General features: G+C 39.0%; 1 protein-coding gene across 1 annotated transcript in view; it reads right to left on the reverse strand.

The window, feature by feature from the left end:
- USP7 (ubiquitin specific peptidase 7) overlaps nt 1-22,778 on the reverse strand; it is a 69,923-nt gene that overhangs the window by 14,485 nt on the left and 32,660 nt on the right. The window contains exons 3-17 of the mRNA XM_054270748.1: nt 18,820-19,018; nt 17,315-17,453; nt 16,520-16,608; nt 15,714-15,822; nt 9,982-10,112; nt 7,569-7,623; nt 6,919-6,999; nt 6,734-6,824; nt 5,907-5,989; nt 4,860-4,969; nt 3,848-4,004; nt 2,835-2,979; nt 1,764-1,894; nt 538-672; nt 232-333 (exon numbers count right to left, since the gene is read on the reverse strand). Coding sequence (XP_054126723.1) covers nt 232-333; nt 538-672; nt 1,764-1,894; nt 2,835-2,979; nt 3,848-4,004; nt 4,860-4,969; nt 5,907-5,989; nt 6,734-6,824; nt 6,919-6,999; nt 7,569-7,623; nt 9,982-10,112; nt 15,714-15,822; nt 16,520-16,608; nt 17,315-17,453; nt 18,820-19,018 — 1,757 coding nt within the window. The remainder of the gene's footprint in view (nt 1-231; nt 334-537; nt 673-1,763; nt 1,895-2,834; nt 2,980-3,847; nt 4,005-4,859; nt 4,970-5,906; nt 5,990-6,733; nt 6,825-6,918; nt 7,000-7,568; nt 7,624-9,981; nt 10,113-15,713; nt 15,823-16,519; nt 16,609-17,314; nt 17,454-18,819; nt 19,019-22,778) is intronic.

The raw sequence follows: 22,778 nt of genomic DNA on the forward strand, positions 1-22,778 counted from the left end.
TCTTTTTTTCCACTGCAGAAAAATTATGCACCAACCACACTCCTGCTTCCGATCCAAACTAATCCACTAAACACCAAGTCTTCCCCAAGTATCAAACTTCACCAGATACAATGAAATTAATTTCAAATCAAAAGCCTGAAAAATCTTATGCCTCAAAGTTAGATATTCTTCAAGAGAGTTAAGAATCACAGGAGATGTAAGAAGTACTATCATCTCTCAGTGACTGCTTACCGTTTTATTGCCATCTGCTTCATTATCTAACATTGCAGGTCTTTTTGTTCCATTACTTCTAGCTTGCATTGGCCATAATCTGATTTGATCCTGGGGAAATCCCTAAAATAAATAAAAATTGTGATAGGAAACTAAATGAAAACAAGAGAAAAATAGGCTAAGATGTTTTCATGAATCTCAAACAGATCTTGTGTGTTAAAAGTTCTAAATTATGATTGCTGTCAATATGTGGAAAAGGTAAGAGCTAGAACACAACTATAATGTAACAATTTAAACACATGTGGGTATTCACTTCAGAAAACTCACCATTGTTTGAGAGAGGTTTTGAACAAATTCTGTAAGTGTGGAGTTTTTTAATACTTTGAAAACAGTGTATTTCACTTTTTCTTCATCATACATATCATTGCCTTGGTGACCACAGAACTGATCCTCTGCCACTATCTGAAAAATGACATTTAAAGGTTACTTTTCAGATTAGCCCAGGTAATACCTTCTCAGGATGCTTTACTATGCAACCTCACTGGCCCTCTGGCACAGTGCTAACACAATTCATGTTCTCAGGGAGCAAATTTGCAAGAGCACAGATTACAATGAAATTAAAAAATCGCGATCGATAATCTCATCAGTGCAAGTAATTAAAATACATTAATTCTTACAAATCCCGAGCAATTAAAAAACAGTTGTGCTTAGATCCCAAGTCTTGGAACGTGCTCTAACAATCTTGGCACTTGGAGAAAATGAAAAAGCTACATAATTCTGTGACTGAATGCCACTGAAGGAGGCCACTGAACCCTCTTCTTGTTTCCCACAGCTCCCCTGCACTCTCTGGTAACAGAAGCACAAACAGTGCAATGCTGCCAGTGTCCCACTGCAAACTCAGTGCAAACGCAGGGCAGAACAAGCTGGACTTCACCAGTACCTCTGCTTATCAACACCAGAGAGAACAGGCAAGGAAACATGGAGGCACATGGAAAATGGGTTCTATTTCCCTGTGCCAGATGGGCTCTGGAAAGAGCCATAAACAGGGTTCCTTAAGGCAATTCATAACAATCTTGTCCATCTGGCTTTTCCAAAAAGATAATTGCAAATATAAGCACTCTCTCCTCCTGCTTCTAATTGATGAGCTCTGTTTGGCAACAGTCCAGACCTGCAGCCTATGGCTAGATACATTCTAATTTTAGAAAATAATTCCTGAAGGAGATAAAAGTGCAGTGGGCAGGGCAGCCATTTGAAATAACCTGGTCCTTTTCCCTTCCACCTGAACCTACTATTTTTACTCACAAGCACAATAAATTCTAAAGAAAACAGAAATGTTTATAACATACACTACTGTGTGTTTTATTACAATTCGTTGCATATGTAAATATACCTAAAAGTACTAAAATTATAATTTCTTTTCAAACACTACCTCAGAAGAAAAATTTAAAAAAAAAAAGAAAAAAAAAGAAAATCAAGGTTTGCCTCCAGGGTGACTCAACAGCCTAAATTTTCATGGTAAAGTAGCTGTAACTTAATCTGTTTCAAAAGCTGACCTGCACTTGCATATAGAGGTGAGCTTCCTGCCTCTCCTTCCTCTTCTGAGCTTCTATCCTCTTCTCTTCTTGTAGCCTTTCTACAAGTTGTTGAGGAATATCATGGTCGGTTACAGGCTGCAAAACTTCACCTATAAAGCAGATTTTATGATGTTATTTCAAGATTTACATCAAACAGTTTCTTTTTCATACACGCTTGACTTCCCTCTGATTTGAAGTCAAAACCAACTTTCTTCATCTTTCACATAAAAACAAGGTTTGATATCCTCATGCTTTGGCAAAAGAAGCACTTCTACAACAAACCAAAGTGCACTACTCCCATGAAATATGTATCACAGACTTTTGAATGAAATATTCAGTTCAGAATTACAAAAATATTTGCCACCACTCCCTTTTTAAAGCACATATATATCTACACGTTTACAATCAATTTGATTTAATTTCATTAATCAAAAAATCAGTAAATCAAAGGCAACTCCAATGAAGGGGAGAGAATGGTGCATCTGACTCCACCATCAGAAGGCTAATTAATTACTTTATTCTACTATATTATATGCATTTAATCTAAACTGAATCTGCCAAGCACTCAACTCTGCTCATACTGCACTGAATCTCGTGACTGTCACCCAACAGTCCTGACACACACACACAGTTGGCCCTGATAGGCCAAGGAAGCAAAACATCCTCACTTTGGATAGACAATCTCCATCTTGCATTCTACTTTGGCACAACACAGGCACAGCAAGTGATAAGAAATCCTTGGGAAGAATTGTGCCTTGCTTTTCTCTGTGAAGAGAAATGAGGCAACATTCCATTACCCAAGTCAGTTCACTTAGTCTTCCATCCTATAAAGCAGGCATGGCTGAAGCTCTTTGTAGGTGCCTTACTGAGCTAAAGGTGACCCAGAGCAGCACACACTCTCCAGAAGTGAGAGAATGGCAGGTTGACCCCGCGGGATTGCTACCTTCCCACTGTAAATAAGGCAGCCCTGTTGTGCAGGAACACAGCCAACTATCAGAGGTAGAGCAGCCCTGCCTGCCAGTGCCCTGTGAGCACAGGGAGGACACGTACTGAGCTTGGACTCCCTGATGTAGACCAGCATGTAGGCGTTGGTGCAGTGCCGCACGGACAGGTCGTCGTCGTGGCCGCCGTAGTTGTGCTCGATCGCCTCCTCCTTCGTGCACCTCGACACAACGTCGTCATCGAATTTACACCACTAGGAGGAAGTTTGACAGAAAGGTGATTTTACACGTAATAACATGCTCCTGAATGATAAATTAATCCTATTTCTGGCATGACTTTCAGCTCTTTGAAGTAACTAAAATTACCTTCGAGCGGCGTGACTTTTAAAAGGAAATCTAGTTCAGTATAATTTGTGCTACCTGCTACTTGTGCTCAGCATAACAAAGTCCATAAATACCAAACCTTTACTGAATATTTTACAGTGAGCACCAAAAGCACAATAATTATTCCAAGAAGCTTTTCTTAAGACTTCAAATATCTAATATTTCTGAAGGAAACATAAAGTCTACTTTATCTGTTGTAAAATGAAATAAAAAGCAGAGATGCACAAGACAACCAGTAATTCTTTGTACATTAAGAGCAATATGCATCAAATTTCAAATTAAAACAATAAAGCCAATTAAGAATCAATTACAAATAGCAATAAATTCACAGTAAAATCTGACTTCTACTCTTACTGTGAACAATCATGTACACACAAAACCAGTCACCTCAAGGGAAGAGGCACCTGACCTATAAATGTCCGATCCAATCAAGTCATCTAAACCTGGAACAGTGGGACATACACAAACATGCTGAACTTCTGAGTCACAGAAACACTGGAAATGCTCATATTTGCTTTAGCAAAGTCAGCCTCAAAAAAATGCTGGATAAAATCTGATTGCAGAACTTCAACACATACACACACAAGAGAAGGGATTTCCTCAGTTAAAAAGTCTTTTGTTAAAAGCCAAGTGTGCATGCATTCTTCTTTAAGAAAATTCTGAAGATTTGCCCATTATAAAAACTGCAAGTATGCATTTACAACACACAAATCCTTTTAGATGCTTTTCAATACTCACTTTGCCATCGCCCTTTGGATTTAAGTAAACAACATAATGTCCACCATGGTTGTCTCCACTGTGTACTAGAACTGCATGGAGAATGTAATTTGCAGGATCTTTAGGATCTGTTTTTTGCAAAAATTCATCTAGTGGCAACTGTTCAGGAAATTCAAACCTAGTTTCAAAAAGAATGGAGACAATTGTATTTTTAGTTAAGATAGACACACATTTTTAGGCACTATTATGGAACACTATGTGTACTCTTAAAGCAAAGAATAAAAATTGAACATGTTACTGTTACAATGCCACTTCTAACCAGGACATGCTGCATACAGTGGCAGAATTTATACTGTTTAGAAATGAAATAAAAATAAACTTTTCAAGCAGCTCAGGAAAGCATGCCCTCAGTAACAAGGGCAAGAGCACTTCAACTGAATTAGAGCTGCTTTGGATTCACTGCATCAAGGCAAAAGCTTTAAAATCTGTTATTTTCTAGCAGACAAATGCAGCTTCCCTAGCACAGGTACCACTGGACTGGAACATTACTCAGAAATATCTCACCTTGGTGAGATAATTGCAATATCTCAAAAACATTTAGTTTACAACCAACCCTGTATCTCCTCGAGAAATTATCAGCCTCTGCTTACAGTGAGTGGGCAAATGGCTCTCCCTCCATCCATGGAAACAGATGGAGGGCAAGCAGGTAACTCCTTATTCACCCTGCTCACTCTGGTGGCAGCCCAGCCACACACTGCACAAAGGAGCTACACAAGCCATTAAAAGATGCAGGCACCTGTTCATGGTCAAAACAATCACTATGGATTACTAAACATTCAATTTGTCATTCTGAACTTCAAAGTTCAACCTGTGCACCTTTAGGGGACCTCCACTGTGAGTGACTGCACATGCCTGCCTCAGAGCTTAGCCAAAACCAGGATTTTGGGAAGCTATTTTTTGCTAAAATAAATTCACAGGTCTAAATTCTCCAAAAAAACCCCAACCCACACACTAAACCAACCAACCCACTTACCTATCATTTATCTTGATGTTTTGGTCAGTCTGAGGATCATACATAAACCTCATGAGCTGTAGGTGTAATACTGGTGGCAGTGTTAGGAACTTCACACCTTTCTCTGCCTCCTAGACATTTTAAAGGAAATAGAGGGTTGAAATTGCAGGATTTTTAGCAACTCCAAATACTTGTTTGTTGCAGACACTCTTCATATGGACTTTTACAGACTTGACAACACAATGTGCCCCAGAATGACTCAAAATTTGGGTGCAATTAGAGTATCCTAATGCTGCACCAACCTCTCATGAGCTACTCCAGTAACACAAAAACTCAAATTAAATTAAATTTAGGCCACTCATACAAGGATATGTGGACACCTCAGTGTATTAAAAGCAAGTTAACTGCATAAATAAAATCGGGAGAATATGGAGGCAAAAGCTCATTTTTGATTAAATAAGAATTTCATTGCATCCTGCCAACAAGGATTTGGCTACTGTGCTATACCTTCCTAAGAGCTAAAGAATATATAGAACATTACTGACAAAACCTGGTATGTCAAAGCTGCAGAAATAAGCTTCAGTAAAACATTATTTATAAACGACTTCAGCTTACTCCAGTGGGTGCAGCAAAGTGCAACTGAAGAGCTCAGAAACACATGCACACACATAAATGTTTCATTTCCACGGGTTCACTTGGTGTTCTTGCTGAGAATACAAACATGAGCTCTCCAAAGTTACTTTTAGAGCTATGCTGCTTTTTTACTTGATACATGGAAAAACAGACTACTCATAGAGGAACAACTCAGTCTTGAGACTGGTGGAAAAGCAAACCATTCTTGCAACTGGAAGACTTGGACCTACAAAACTCACTACAAATTAAATTGCTGTAAAATGTGAGCTCCATTTTAAGAAACCTAACACCAAATAAGAGGAGCTATAAAAAAAGCTTGTATAAGAAGAAACATCACCAAAATCAGTTGATAAAATCTAGAATGGGTTTTGCAAGATTGTTATTTTATCAAAGATAAAGAAAAAAGATTTAAAAACAGGTTTAAAAAAGCAATACCTGCAAGCCATGCTCTCCTGCATCATACTTGTTATCACCATCCAACTGCTCCACTGCAACGTAGTCAATGAAGGACTCAAAAACTGAATGAAAAAAGATTGGGAAAAAATGTAAGTTTACTCTAGCCTGCACAATATTAATCAAATTAAATATTAGGACAGGGGAGTTTGTGTTTGAGTACTTCTGTCCTTACTTTAAGCATAATTTTATACTGTTTAAGAATATCAAGAAATGCACCATATTGCAGAGGCATATCTAAGAATACCAGCAGATTTTAAAATCACACAGCTACAGCTGTCTGCCACAACTTCTCAACTTCACAAGCATCAAGCCAATGTCTCTGTTTGCTGGACTCTTACACATCCTTTCCCATGCCCAGTTGCTCAGTAAAGAGATGACAAGGGACCCCTGTGATGAGTAGTTAAGTCTTTTTTGTCTTACTACTATGGCCAGGTCTAAATAAGAATCTATTTTATCCAAGTTCATCTTTATATGTAAATTATAACTACTGTGACATTACCACTGTGATCACCATGGCACAGTCTTATGACACCAGAAAACTCCTGAAGTTCTTAGAGTTTCATGAAAAGATACCAGTGAGAGAATGAGGGAAAAAGAAGCAGGGAAAGGAAATGGAATAAGGAAAAAAAAAAGAAATGTAATGCAGGCAGAAACATACTCTGCATTGAAAATGTTTTCTATAAGGTGTCCTAAAGCACAGATTTCCAACCATTGTGCACCAACAAACCCATTTAAAAACAACAGGCACTGAATTTGTCCAGCATGCTGAAGTACTGGATGGGTGCATGTCACAATGTATCACTTACTGTTTTTCTTTCCCTTTATACTTAGCTGGATGTCATAATAATCTTCTATTCGTTCAGACCGATAGTCCACGTGCTTGCATTGGATATAAGACTGCAAACAAAACCAAAACAACACCCGAGTTCAGTTTTATAAAAGTAACAAGAACTAATTTAAATTATTTTTGAGAAAGGTATAAAATACATACCACCATCTTCCCTCTGAACAATTTAGGGATAGTGCCTTCTACACATGTGCCTTTCATTTTATTTTCCACATTATCAAGCAGCTGAAAGAAACAGTTTTTACATAAGATAAATTTGCAGTTTTTAAATTTATTCATCACACACACATGACTACTTAACTGATTAGATATTAAGTCACTTGGACAAAAATGAAAAGTTAGTCTATTTGTACTGGCATCTCCTTTCTAGTTCTTTAAATTCTCCTCCTTCCCCTAAACTGAGGGCTACTCCAGCTACTCCACTCTGAGTCTGGAAACCCCCACAGATGTAACAATGCCCTTCATCTTCAAAAACTGCACTTCTCTCCATGGCTATAAAAGTACCACTAGCACATGTTCCAGCAACTTTCAGGCTTCACTACTCTTTAAAAATTCCTCACCCACAAAAGGCCACAAGCAATCCCATTCTTAAAGAGAAAACAAGGCAAAAACTCTGCCTTTGAGACCTAATTTAAATTAATCAGAGCCGCTATTAACTCTGATAGTTCCTAAATTATATATTTTATATATAGATAAATATATATATATATATATATATATATATACACACACACACACAGAATATCAAGAGAAATGTATAAATCACAGACCAGCAAGAAATAGTATAAACGTACCACTCGACATAATTCCTGGACATCATGTTGCATGAAGCTGTCTAAAGTTTCCCACCTTTGCAAGGCAAATAAATAAAAAATTGCTAATTAGGAAAAAAAAAAACCACTTCAAAAGACATTTTTTGATTTCTTTGCAGATCAAGCATGTAATACACAGCAAGCTGTACAGACTGAGATTTAGGACTGGCTGATGCACAGGTTCTCCAGCTGTGTAGGAAGAAGGGGCAGTGAACTTGAGGGAGATTTTGGCAGCTGTTCTGAGCCCACCCCACTTCTCCTGTGTGGGACTGGAGCAAGGACAGCAAAGGCTCTGGGTGAGGAGGCCACAGCCAGGCTGTTGCCTTTCCAGCCTCAGTTCATGCCAAAAAACTCTTAAATAAAGGTTTGGGGGCAACTCAATGCCATCAGTTTCCACAGCAGGTTTCCAGCTGCCTCCGTTCTGAGGGCCCTTCAGGTGCAGTCAAGTGGTGTTCAGGGATTATTTCAGCACAGGAAAGGAAGCAAATGGATTTATAGGAAAGACTGGCTCCTTTGTGCTCATCTAAACAGTTAATCCTGGGCATGCAGTAACTGCAAGGAGGCATTCAGCTTTCTGAGCTGTCCATGTGCAAACACAGGGTGTGAAAGCAGGGGTGAGGGCAGCAGGATCTAAATGCCTCACAGCCAGCATGGCACACTGCAGTGAGGGTGTTCAGCACTCCTGCCTTCAATAAAACAAGAAGCACAAAGTGTTTCTAGGTCCAGCATTAAATACACATGTGAGAATGTAATTTCAACTCAAGAAAGCTTTTTAAGTTCTAAATCTCTGACAACTTTTTTTGCAGCAGTCACCACTCCCAGCTGTATAAAGTGAACTGTGCTGACTGCAGGCTCCAGGTTCAGTGTGATGCTCCACCCTGGCCCTGGAAGCAGCAGCAGGGTGATCAGGAATAGGGCTGACTTTATCCTCCCTCCCACTCTCTTCTCACTGACTCACCCCCACTGTCACATGGCAGCAAACTAATCTCCCAAGTGTGCCAACAACTGTGTGGGGTCCACATTAAACAAGCTGAATCAAATGGCCTGTCAGATAATTAAGAATAGAAAATAATGCCCTGACTCTCTAGGCTTTAAACACTAGCCAGCTCATAGGACAACCAAAGAAAAAGGTCACACACTAAAATTAGGATAAAGAAGGGCTCCTTCAGACATGGCATCATTTTCTACTTAAAGAAGTCAAACCTAGAAATCCACAACACTCAGTAAAAAGTAATACCTGAGCACCCAGGGCTCACAAGGCCAAAAGCCCCTCTATGATTCAATGATGAAGGAAGAGGGAAACCTAAATCTTCAAACACACTCTAAAATTCTTTTCCAAGAACAAAAGCAGGTATGAACACATTTTTAAAACCCTGCTGTTGGATACAAAATTAAGCATCTGCAACACCCTTGGAAATGGCCTCTTCAAGTCATTGAATATGACAGAGTTGAGATCTTAACTGGAGATGAAATATTTCCTTTATCACCAGGTAACAGGACAGTAGGAGCACTGATACACCAAATATACAGTGTGCTAGTAGGAAGAGTTCATGACCAGATAAACAGACAACACTGAGGCTGATTTCCTTTTAAGATTCCCCTAAAGGGGAAGAGTCAAGATTGCAAAGACACAAGGTTGCAAAGTGGTTGTTTTAGGAGAGAGCACAACTACAGGTTGAAGCAGCAGATGCAGGATGAACAACTGTATGAAAAAGATGATACAAAGTGTACTTTGAAATAAGATATGTTCCTAATGTGATTTGAAATAAAACAGGGCTTGTCAGTATTACTACAAGACTAGTCTATAAATACACTGAGACAAAGTAATACAAAATATTTTAGAATGGATTTTAGTAAAATCCTACTCCATGCTTACAAGACATGCAAAGAGAAGACTTGTAAAGGTTATACTAATGTTAATCTTTCTGTCCTAACTTGTGTCTTCAGTATGCTGTAGGAAAATGTTACAGCAGCCATCAATGTTCAACAGCATGGACGTGCAAATAACTGCTATTGCACTAATTCTAAAACAGATTCGATTTTTTAAAGACATTAACAAAGCATGAACTGCAATGTTTCAATGACTATTTTCTTTAAATTTTACTTAAGTCAAACGCATCACACAATGTTCAGGTAAATGATAACCCTGCTTTTAACAGCTCTATTTCTGTACCATTCCCCTACCCAAAAAATCTTACTTTTGGACCAGCTGTCTTAGTACTGGCTACAAATAAAATCCTATGCAAGTAAACTACAGAAAGTTAACAATTAACACCATGTTACATTAACACTTCTCTGCACCTCTCTAAAAGTAACCTTATTAAAATATTATCTTTTTAAAGAAAAGCTTTATGAAGCCAGAGTTCAATAAACAGTCGAGGTTTCTGAAACTTACCCAAATGATTTTGTTAGCTTTTTAGTTCCAACTGGTTTGTCACTATGTTGCAGCTCATAAAACACTCTTTGCAATGCTAAAGGAACACTTTTGGATGAATCATCTCCTTCTGTGGGCATCATGTACACAGCCTGAAAAAGCATTTAGTTCAATTAATATCAGAAAAGTTTATTGCTCATCCTGTTTAATGCATTCTTTCCTCTTCAGTGACTTCCTTCACAGAACTCAATTTAATCAACACTTCAAAAAAGTCTGAAAAAAATCTTGTACTGTAGTGTAAAAACATTAATTGTCTGGAACAACTCTTCCTAGAGCACAGTGGTTAGGAAAATGTGAACAACAGATTCCATTCATAGTTATTTTATCTAAGTAGCTCCCTTATTGCAGCCTAGAACAGTAAATGCACTAAAGCAATTAACACCTTCAAATACCTTCTCATGCCCAGTATGTCTCTGCAATCATCACAGTGGGACCACATATAGCAGTCAATACCACAGACTTGAAAATAACTGGTTTTATGAAAAAGCAACCACGTGAAACCATAAAGGGCAACAAGTGAACAAAACCAGAAATGGTCCACATGGAGAAAGATGTCAGAGGAAGCTCTGAGAGTTCCTGATTCATTCATTCATTCCTACTTAACGCCATCACTGTCCAGCAAATAAACAGCTTAACAATTCAATTCACTGATTATATTGATCTGGGAAGGATTGGGAACAAAGAAATTACACAAATAAACCAAACAGGGATTAGGAGAGTTCAACAGTCACTGAGATGAGCTTTACTTTTTAAAAAGTGTACAGCAATACATCTAGGGGAAAGGAAGAGCAAACAAAAGGGAGATGTTCATTTGAGAAGTGTAAATACAAAAAGGAACAGACAGCCCTGGAAGGAGATTAGGCAACAAATGAAACTAAAAAAGCCTCCAATATTAAGCAGCATATGAGAAAATAACCTGTTAAAACCAGAGAAATTGCCATCTGAATTTCTGCCTGTGAAACAGCAGGGAATAATCCATTTCTGAGAGTAAAGAGCTGAACTGAACCTGGGTGCATTAGCCAGAACTCCTGAGATGGGCAGCACATCTGGCTGACCCTGGGCTCCTGAGGGGGGCAGCACATCTGGCTGGCCCTGGGCTCCAGCTCCCCACACACAGCAAGGGCAGCAGTGCCTGCAGCAGCTGGGAACTCTGGGCAAAGGCAGGCACTGCTGCAGGACAGCTCAGGGCACAGGGATGGCATGGGACAGGCACCAGGGTAAGGCAACACTGACACAAAAACAATACAAGTGTGTGGCAAAAGACAAAATGAGAAAGAAAACAACAAAAGAAGTGCCTAAAATGTTGCCAGGTCAGCTTTCTATTCCAGTTCTGAGGATCCACTACATTTTCTAAAAGTACAGCAACAGAAATACTTCAAAGAATAAAGAATATCATCAGAATAGCTACAGTAAGATGAAATAGGAGAAACAATTTCATTAAGAAAGCAAATCCCTTCTGAGAGAAAAATAATAGTTAATTATACAGTTGTAAACTAATATGATAATTCACATGACTGTATCTTTAAGATTTTTTATTTAATTTTCAGAAGTTACCAGTTAATAGAGATGATTTAAAACAGAATCATGAACAGAAGTAACTTCCAAATTCCTCCTCAGCTGCAAGTCGCATTTTAATAGAACTTACACATATTAAAAGGAAGCCTTAATAAAAATTTGAAATTTATCAACTTCCTTGCTCCACTTTGAGATTTGCTCAAACTTCTTTTATAAATTTTATAAATTGAAGAAAATTGCATCTTCAATTTTATCACTGACAACAGGTTTTAACTGTTGAAACTCAATAAACCTTCAACTTTTGTAATGTGCTAAGCACTGCTTCAAGAGTTTCTAGTGGTGCAGTCTGGAAGAGAACTCTGTAGGTTCTGATCTCTGTTTCTGCCTACAGGTGCCAAGTTCAGACTGGGGTCCAGTTGCTCAGGATCAGACCCAGTTAAATTCTGAGCATCCCCAGGAATGGAGACCTCACCACCTCTCCATACATCCCAATGTAAAGCTGGACTACCCTGATTATGATAATTTCCTTCCTAAAATCAGAACATTCAATCTCAGAACAATTCAAATAAGCTAATACAGTAAATAATTTCCAATTGCTTTATTTTTATCATCCAAATGCAGAATCCCAGTTAACCAGGTTGATCTGGGAAAACCTCAAATATCACTAGATAGAGTTATACCTTCAATTTCACAAGCAAAAGTTTTTTTTTGCTGTAAAATATCAACGCCAGAACAAGTCAGCACCTTGAAGAGTCAACTTTAAACCTCTTCCTGTACCTGGTTTATGAATCTTTTTAGGGGTAGGTGTCACTAGCTAATGGTAGGAACAAAAGTAGTCGAATGATCAAGCCTCAGATCTCCCAAAACTCTATCATCAGTCTCTATTAACCTTTTTGAGCATCTTATAAATGCTTTTTAAAAAACAAATATATAGATACTTGCTATGTTAAACAAATAGAAACAAAGTGTGAAAATCAAGTAATGAAAAAATGCAAATATAGTCAGTGTTGATACATTCAAAAAATAAATACTAATATGCTAACCTACAGCAGGCTAAAAATCAATCTTGTGATTGACTCTTCCTTCAAAAATGCATAAACTGGAGTTCAGAATACCTTGATAATTAATCAAAATCAAATCCTTTGCCTTTAGTTCCCAATTTTTAAAATGTTTTTCTCATATACCATCTGGACAATTAATTCCCTTCCTATATCTCTCAAGTAAAACTCAAACAGTAATTTACAACTTACTTGTAATTACTACATTCCAGTTGTCATTGAATAAAAACACCAGTTTTACTTCTTTGGAAATTCTACGTGTGTTATGACAAAGCAGACATTTAACACAGCCTTTCTTGGCTCTTCATTCTGTTTCTGTATTTAGGTAATATTGGAGCTCATTTCTCTAAGTTTAAGTGTTTCTCCACACTACCATTTTTTAAATATTATCCTCTTCAAAGCTTTTTTTGCCTTACCATCCCAGATTCTGAAAGCCTGACCTCATGATAAAGGAGTGAGGCATTCTGATCCATGTAAAATAGCAGGGTGTCTCATTTAACACCTGAGAAGTTCCCTCAGGAAATGAACATTAAAGAGGGATAGGAACATGTACAGGCATATTGAGAGATATGAGAAAAATTTTAGATATTTATATAATAATAGAATGCTACAGGTAACTTTGAACACATTGCTTAAAAATAGGAATTACTTAAAGAAGGGAAATAAATACTGTGCATGGAATTCCAAGGTTAGGTAAAATACATTGGATAACTTGAGAAGAGCCAGATCAGGGTGAAATGGACCAGCATTTACTATTTTAATGTATTTATATAAACATTCTGTAATGTTCTTATGAATTGTAGGGACTTTTACAAGGAAACCAGCAGAAAGTTCCAAAGTGCACTGAATGCAGCCACAGGCACTAAAGGGACAGCTCAGGTATCAGAGCCCAGGGTGACACCTGGACCCTCTGAGAAGTCACCCCTGCCCCTACTGGAATAAGCACACATTTATCACTCCCAAACAACAAATAACAATGTGCTCTAATGTCAAAGCTCCTTTCTTTATTCCCTACCACTGAAGCCACCTCTTGTTGCTTAAGAGGGAGGTCTCATTTCCAAGCAGAGCCTCCCATGTGCCATGGGGAAGCAGAGCAGAGAAGAAAGGAGCTCTCCATCATCCTCACCCACGCTTCCCCAGGGCCTGACTTGCCACAGGGATGTGCCTGCCTTTGCTATTGTTCACTGCTTCCCCAGCTCTGCTCCTGACAGCAGCTCCTCTGTGAACAAAGCTCAAGTAACAGCAACAGAAATCATTGTTTCTTCCAAGGAAGGAGGATTCACTGAAATTATGGAAATGGTGAAAAGCAAACCAAGGGTACTGCACGTTTTGTTTTATTTTACTTTGGTTTAAGAAGAACAGGTTTGGTCAAAGTGAAAACAAAAATGCAAAATTTACTTTTTTCACACAAAGCAACAACTGCTTCTTCCTGATCTGTACCAATGACAGATAAGTGCTAAAGCTGTCTAAAACTGCCACTGTTTTTTTTTCATCTGTTCTGTTTGTGGTGCTCTGAAAGCCTGAGGAATGAGCAAGGAATTGAACATTCCAGCTGATGTCCAGGAACACTTCCATAAAGGAAGCTGCAGCTACCAACTCTATAAATTAAGTTTTCTCACATGGTCACTAGCCAGATATTAAGAGATGCTGAAAGTTGCTTTTATTTTGGGGCTGGGGAAGAAGTGCAGGAAATGCCTGGTAAGATCAGTTCAGTTGAAACCAATCTGTATTACAAAAAGAATTTCTTCTTCACTACTTCATGGTACATACTGATTTAGTGGGTACAAGACAGTCTTGAACAAACTACTCAACTGCATTAGATGCAGCTATTACAAAAACACTTCTTTTCTCTCAAGAGCAAAGTGAGTTATCCAAAAGAGTAAAATGCACAAACACTGAGTGCTGAGCAAAAAGAACAGGCACTATAATGAGTGATAAACTGAATGAGTAAATTATACCTCCTGCAAAAAAGGAACAGGTGCATCATGTAAAACAAGTCAAGTATTTATCTGTTGTCCATGGCATTAGGAAGATCTCAGTTACATTCTATTGGAGTTTGAAGTGTTATTTTTTTTGCAGTGCTTCAGAGTAAACAGCATTACAAAGAGAAAAAAGAAATGCCAACTGGGACACTTACCACAGGGATATAAAAAGTAAGATGGTGGGAAATTACAAACAGTGGAAAGCAGGTACATCAAAAAGGGGAAAGAAAGCTTAACTGAACTGCAACTAGTCTACATAAGAGAAAGTCCAAGTTAGAGCAGTTCATTTTCACTAAGAGACAGACAGTAAGTGCAGAAATGCACAGAAGGGTGAATTAGCATGAATAGGAAACTCCAATACACTGAATAGTGCCACGTTGTTTTTTTCTCCAAGTACATTCCCTCTTCTAAACAGCCACCTCCAATGTCTAGTCACCACTTCTGTTTTTAATCCCAGTAAGGGTACTGCACAATTTTAAAGTTATACATTATCTAGTGTATTTTATCCTGGCTTTAGATGAGATATTTATTAAAAAGGTATTTAAAGAAGTTCTTTCCAGCAAAGAAATAACACCTATAGTAAACAAAAAAATATTACTAAAGTAAATATAACATTATGTTGTTTGAACTACTGGAAATGTAATGTTTTGCATCACTACAGAATGGCAACAATAATAACAAAAAAATTCTGCTGCATATTAGCAATTTCAAGATGGAGCAAATGTGTATCTTTGTGCATTGTTTATGGGCTGAGAAGTTATAATTCCCTATTTTAAGTATTTCAGAAAAGGGACATTGTTTGATCTTTTATCTTCAAGGTTAAACTGCTTTCCCTGCCCCCAGCAATTCCTAGCAATATTAACATATAATACAGAATACAGAAACACCCCCTAAGCTCAGGTGCTCTTCTTCAGGTGCTCTGCCTGCTTCCACAGAAGACAAAAGCTTGTGTTCCACAAACTACAAAAGGAAGCTTCCTGTACTCTGCCTGCAGTAAGACATGCATCACCATGTAAGTCACAACTCTCTGAAAGGATAAAGGAGGCAAAAGGATCACACAGGTCTGTTTTGAAGTATTTAGAAATGCTAATTAAAACAGCCAATGTTATAATCTCATGTTCTTTCATGTATTGCTTACCTTTCGTAGCTGATTTGTGAAAAATAAAGTCTGTAACAAACTGTTCATGTAACAAGTTGCTCCCTGGTTCTTTAAGCCAACATATCCTGTGTGCTTCTTTGAATCCCACCTAGAAAATAGTTTGTGGTTAAAAACAAGGAAGTTCTGTATTCCAACAATAAAGAGTGTTTGTTCTAAGGTAGCTGCTGGTAGGCAACAGCTACTCTCCACTGCTACTGAAGGTTCAAACTCCACTCCATTGCTGCCTGCCAGTAACAACAGGCTTTGCAATTAGATGCTTAGTGATTTTACTACCTTTTTAAAAAAAAATATGTCCTATATGGCAGAAAAATGATGTCCTGGGAGGATGTCCTGGAGCTCAGAGCCGTACTTTTACGGGCAAGTCTGCACCTCTGTACAACCCCACTGTTTACAAGTGCCATGAAGGAGAACAACTGACATGAAGCAGTTTTACAACAACTGTAAACCAAGGTTACACAGCACTTGGCTGTACCTGAAACCCCATCAGCTCCCACACCACAACTGCTCAGGCCACAACTGCAGGGGTGTTACATCACAAACCAACTCACACAGAAGCTGAGGCTCTGCAGCATTTTGCTCAGTGATGCAAACTGAAATTTAAGCTATACAAAATCTCTGTGACTTTGAAAAAATTGCCATGTGAGAATTCATCAACTAGTAGTGACAAAGTGAGAATGTCTGATGGGAGCTACAAATGACAATAACACAGAATACTTGAATGATCACAAGCAACATAAAAATTAAGAATTTTTAACACAGCTTTGTTTTTAATCAAAGATACTTACGCTACTCCGTGTGGAGCATCTGCTTGAACATAGACTTCAAAAGTAACTTTGTCCTCTTCTATAAAGCCTTTTTCAGGATCAGTAACTTCCTGTAAAACACCAATGACACAGGAACATGAAAAGTGGAACGTGCAACATGGCTGCAGTAAAGCATCCTGTTAGACACCACTTTCTAATTTCCAAGCCTGAGCTATCAGTAGTAATAAACTGAAGAAGAAAAGCTGAAGAACACCAAAGCAGTTATTTTACAGTTTACTAGATTTTAATTCTTTTTTAGTGTCTCAATGCTGGAAACTTGTTCCTGCCTTTTAAGATTTTGCAGTAGGTTTTTTGGTTTTCAATGATGTAAGAGTTGGTAATCAAATGTTCTGCTTCTTCTGGACAGTATTCCAAAACCTTTGCAAATGCTTAAAAAGCTCTCACAATTCAAGAGAAACCTTAGTAGTACTATCAGGGCATTAAACATACATGTACATATACAGAAAGAACACAAGGAAACGCAAGCAAATTTATGCTGCTTCACAATGTCAGTGACTATCACTTAGTGATAACAAAACACAAGCAGTCAGGCAGAAAATAATAATGAGGGTATTATTTAAATTACAATATAAGTAAAAGCACTCTAAAAAAGTCAAATTAACAGAGTAAGAAATTGAAAAGAAATCTACAGCAATGATAGAAAAAAACAACAGCTTGGGGAAAAAAACCCTTTGCTATCAGCATCTCAGTATGCAGGAGGACAGGTACAAAACTGCTCCTACCTAGCAATAGATTAATACATGTCCAATTACTTACACTCCAGGCCATGAAGTTAGAAAAGCCCCAGTCATTCTCCTTGTGAAAGAACAAGTGACTAATACGACGACTGAATGATTTCTCATCATCCTTGTAGTTTATTATCTTGAGAACTGCTTGTGCATGACAGGACCATGACCTATAAATACAGAAGAAACATTTGAAACTCTTTGAAAAGCAAGCTTTTTATAGCAAGTTACATAATTTTTTTTGTTAGGAATTTTTGGTTCATTACTTTCACATATCTGATTTTTTTTCCTTATTAGATGTTAATTGTTATCGAGGGCATGAACCTCTGGGGCTTTCTGAAGCCACATTATGAAGCTGGAATGGAGATTTTCTTATGGCAACAGTGTTGACAAGAAAGTGTGTCAGTGGCTTGCAGGTTGTTTAAGAAGCTGAGGGCTCCCCCAGGTGAGTTAGTTCTGATCTGCCTCACTGCACAGGGATGGGCAGCTCCAAGTGCTCTTGGTGTCTACAGACAGGGAGGTCTCAGCCTTTGGGAAGCAAAGGATGAGGAGCTTCTACCCTCCCTCCCACAGGATAAACTCCCCAACACTAATTGTCCCAGCAGCACTTCTTCATGACCACTGGTGTTCAAATCCACCACTTGTGCAAGGCAATCAGCGTGGACACAGCTCAGACCAGGTCCTGTCACTGCCCCAGGCACTGGCACTGCTTGCTCAGCTCCATCAGTTGCACCATGGTTGGCACTTCTGAAGATCACCCTTTTCTGTAAATGCTTGGAGGTGAATCACATGGCCTGTGACTTGTTAATACACTTAACTTTTTCTTTACATTCTGCCCTGAGCACTCATCTCTAAATTCTAAAAATGATGAAGAAGTGGAATTTATTATTCAGAGTAAACAACAAGCTTTGTGAGATTCAGTGCCAGAATGGAGTTACACTATTGGAAATGACACCTGACAGGTCTGCACTCTTCCTGGATAAGCTACAGGAATGCTCCAGAAATTTGTAGTTATCTTTTAAATTTTTTCTATTATTTAAAAAAGTGGTCAAAGGTAGTCAATGTTGATTAGCATGCAGGACCCCAAGAACACACATGTTCAGACCTTTCTGGATGAGTGATGGACTCCATTTAAGGAGAGCACTCATGCCCTGCTCTGCCTGCACTGGTAGCAGTTACCTGCTCACACGCTTCACAGGGCAGCATTTATAGCTTGGCATGGATACAGAAGCTCCATTTTCATTTGAAATAAACCCAGAACTTTTTCCATGCCAAGAAAACTGTCAGTCAAGGGCTTCTCCTTCAGCAAGCATATATCTAAATTCTACCACAAACTTCTAGTCACACAAGCTGACTTTAGCTCACCCTAAAGAGGAGATTATTCTTATGCTTTGAGATTTAGAAAGGTGTGGGGTAAAGGGCACTCAAACCCTTGCAATTCTTTCCTCTGACAGAAAGCAAGGGTTTGTTTGTATCTCTTGCAATAGATTAACCAGGATCAAGGGAGGAGCTGTACAATAATTAAAAGGCTCTTACGTGGAATCAGACTCAGCATTGCACTGGAGGAAGAATCCTACACTCTTCTGGTGAGGTCTGTCGGGGTAGAGCCGAGGCATCACCATGATCTTCCACGGCAAATTCCGAACGAAGCACGGCGGGCTGAGCACTGACTCGCTCAACCTGTTGAAGCGTTCCACTGTAAACTGAAACGTGGCTTCTGATCGCCAGCTTGTATCTGTAATACACACAGCATTGCTTCAAACACCTCACCTTCCTCACTCCAAAATGACCAACATCATGGAACGTGAGCATGTTTCACGTAGTGGAATATTGGCAGCAACAAAAACACCCCCATCCCAGAGGGACAGAGAGCTGCTTAATTACTGACGTCTCAATTTTTTCATTTTGAAAAACACTGCAACTCCATTCAGGCAAACATGGCACTGCAAGACACATTCCTTTTGTACACTATTTCCTTCAATGCTTCTTTGGATTTGTTACCACACTAGCTTCTTTTAAAGCAGCAGGTGCAGTAAGACAGAGACATCAAATGCTCTACAACTAAATCACAGCCCACTCTAACTCTTCTTGTTGTGTAGCATCTCCACAGCCCAGTTTAAGTCACTCCTCTGTGTGAACCCATATGCACAATGGAGTTTCACAATCTGTTCAAATGCCCTGTTGATATCATGTCACTATTTAGTTGCTTTTGGCTTGCAATAGTAGATTTAAAACAGATGAATGCCAGAGGATGGTTGCTGGATTTCTGTGAAATCGTATCAGTTTGCTGAAAATCAGCTCAAGAGTAGGGTCCTGTTTTCTTTGTGCTATGCAATGACTTTCAAGATTTTTAGAGGTCTAGCACTAAGTTAAATGAGACTATTTTTTTTCAAAGAGCTTATTTTGACACACACAAATAAAGTAATTTTGCCTTCTTCCCACATACCCAGTACTTCACCTACCACAATCTGTTCTGCTTCTGTAGTACACATAACAGGGTGCTGGAGACTGTGACAGATTCAGCAAGGCACAAGGCCAGGCTCTCTTTACTGTGACACGCCTCATATTGCACTCAGAGAAAAATCCTGCAACTTATCCCAACAACTTGACAGGCCAGGGATGCACAAGACATTCCCAGGGATACACAAGACAGTCTCACTCCCTGGTTCCAGTCTGACACTGGTGTGACAGGGAATCCTGGCTCTCAGGAGGTTGGATGAGCACACCCATGGTCACCCTGCTGCTCTCACTGCACAACCAAAGGTGTGTCACACATGCAGTGGCACTGAAATCAAACAGCACTGAGGGACAACACCACTGAGGCAGAAGTCAGAGTGTGAGCTGTGACAAGGCACACAGTACAGCAAATGTGTCCCTGCCATAGAGGAACAGTAGAGGTTTACTCAGCTTGGCACAGCACCAGACACAGCACTGAATCATTTTTCCAAAACACAGGTGAGTCCTGATTGCTACCTTAATTTAAAAATGGAACACTCTTGATTACAACATGCAACAAGGTAAAGATTATACATTTCATACAGAAAATTACCAAGTTTTAGCCACAACTGCTAGGGAGCTAGGATAGATTTCATTCTTCTCCCTTGTGAAGCAGTTTTCATGCAGTTGTCCTGCTCCTGAACTGCAACACAGAATATTTTTTGTGTATGGTCTGACAGCCCCAAGCACTCCAATTATCTCTTGGAGGTACTACAGCCCAAATCTGCTTCCTGTCCCCTCCACTCCTGCAAAGACCTTGGTTTTTTCCCCTGTGCTGTCAGCTTCCTCAGTAACACAAGAGTTCAAAGGATTACTTTCTCCTTTTTCCCTGCCTGGAAGTGCAGCTAACTACAGTCTGTCACCTACTTATAAAATGCTCTCTTCCCAGTTTCACTACTCACTGCCCATTGACACAGTGAAGAGCTGATCCTCTACACCAAAGAACCTGACAGGCTGCAGACAGAGGAGCTCTAACTTGATTTGCAGCCAGGATGAAACAAATCTGTAACACACTTATTTTAAAATCAGTCTTGTATCACACGTGTATCTCAAACCAACTTGAGGCCACCTCCCTACTCACAATCATGATATCAGTGCTTCTGGGCTCAGCCTGAGCTTCCAAAAAACGAGCCAAGTTTGCTTTCTGCCTCCTTTGATGCAGCTTTCAAAGCACTTCAGCACAAGGATGCAGCAGTGCTGCTACAGTGTCAGCTAAAAAATGCAGCCCACGCAGCATCTGCAGATGCTTCAGAGGAAGCTTGCCTGTATTTCTTGGTTTCTTTTCAGGAAAGCCTGTGGATGAGAGCTCACCAGGGAATGGGAACTCTTCTCTGTAAAATATTTGAACAAGCAGTAGTAACTGCTCCATAAAAATGCAGCCTTGTAACACAGGTCAACCCTAAAATAGAAGTTTCTTTAAAAATAACAACATTCCTTTCCTGTCAGTGAGCCTATTTTTTCTTAGGAACTATAATGGATTAAAGGATGAATTTTATTAGAAAGAAGTTTACATAGCAAACATGAAAATTACACCAATAAATAAAGCCTTTTTTGCCATCATGAACATGTCCTCCAGATGCCAGTTAAAGACTGCAACTGGCAGCAGGATAATTCAGTAGTGACTGGCAAGTGAGACTTTTATAAATCCCAGAACTACAAATTGAACACAAAGTCAAAAGGATTGATCCAGCTGACAATACTTGGACAAATTACATGCAATGGACTGTCTTTGCTACATGGGAAATATTTTCTCATTGATGTGATGAATGTCACATTCAGCATCTTCATAGAAGAAAGATCCTTCAAATCGGAGATCCAAATACTGAACAGGATCCATTTTAAGGCTGAAACACATATTTAAATGTTGGTACTTTGGGGAAAAGCAGATTTCTTTATTCTCTTAGTAAATGTTGCTACCTTGAAAGTGCACTGGAGTTATTAAAATATTCTGAACCTGAATTATTAATGGAGAAACTGGCTGAATATTCTATGAATATTTTAATAATGATCCAAATACAGCATGCAATACCAGCACATGGCTAAGACTGATGCTTCTGAAAACTTTCTTGCCTCTGCAATTCTTCACAGAAATGAGACTTCAGGAGGTAATGGCAAAGCTGTGAGTTTATGTTCAGCTAGGGACCTTCTGTTTGAACTTTAACTTCTAAGAGAATTTACTCTATGTGTTGCTTTGAATACTCATGCACTTGCAAACAAGTTTTGATCAGAGCCTTACTTTTAATATTTTTTACTTTATTTGCAGAGGCTGCTATTCCAGCTTTTAAAGTCTGGTTCATTTAAGTCCTACTCCACACAAAGCACAGCACAGTCCTTCAGTTGTTTGTTTTTTTTAATTGCTAAGACTTCCCACAGAGCAGCAACAGGTACTGGTCACAGCCTTGAGAGAACGCAGCCTTATCTGAAAGTCCTGCTGCAGGTGCACTGCTGCTCCCATTCCCTGTGCCTCACAATGCCTGCAGCCTGTTGCCTAGCAAAGGGGATGAGAGCTGCATTTTTTTTCCCCCAATCTTATCAGTCATTTCTTTATGTGCTAAGCTGGAAGAACAAAACCAGCTCAAAAGTTTCTTGAACTCAGAAAATCACCAGAAAGCCGATTTTTATGATCCACCTGGAAGCATCAACCTTTCATCTTACTGTTCACCTCTCTCACAGGAACCATTAAACTCATTAATTTCACTGAAGAGGTATCTAAATTCTCCTCATCCATTCCGTATCAGCTCAGATTGATGCCCCTTGAAAGGAAAACTGCATATTTATCAGAGAAGCCCATATCTCCCATTTTCCCTGTCTTCGTAATCTCTGAGCTGTCCATTACCCATGCACATCATACTGCAAACCAGGTTAGCAAGAGCACAAACAGCAAGAGAACAATTGCACTGATGTGTAAATAATGCAACAGCAAGCAATTAATCTGATTTACAAGACTTGGAAAAGAGGCACCATCCACTTACATGATGTAAGTCTTCAGGAATGTTTTT

Source organism: Melozone crissalis, unplaced genomic scaffold (genome assembly GCF_028551555.1).
Source record: "Melozone crissalis strain CALT ecotype California unplaced genomic scaffold, PUWL_Pcris_2 ptg000012l_1, whole genome shotgun sequence".
Taxonomy (NCBI): Eukaryota; Metazoa; Chordata; class Aves; order Passeriformes; family Passerellidae; genus Melozone; species Melozone crissalis.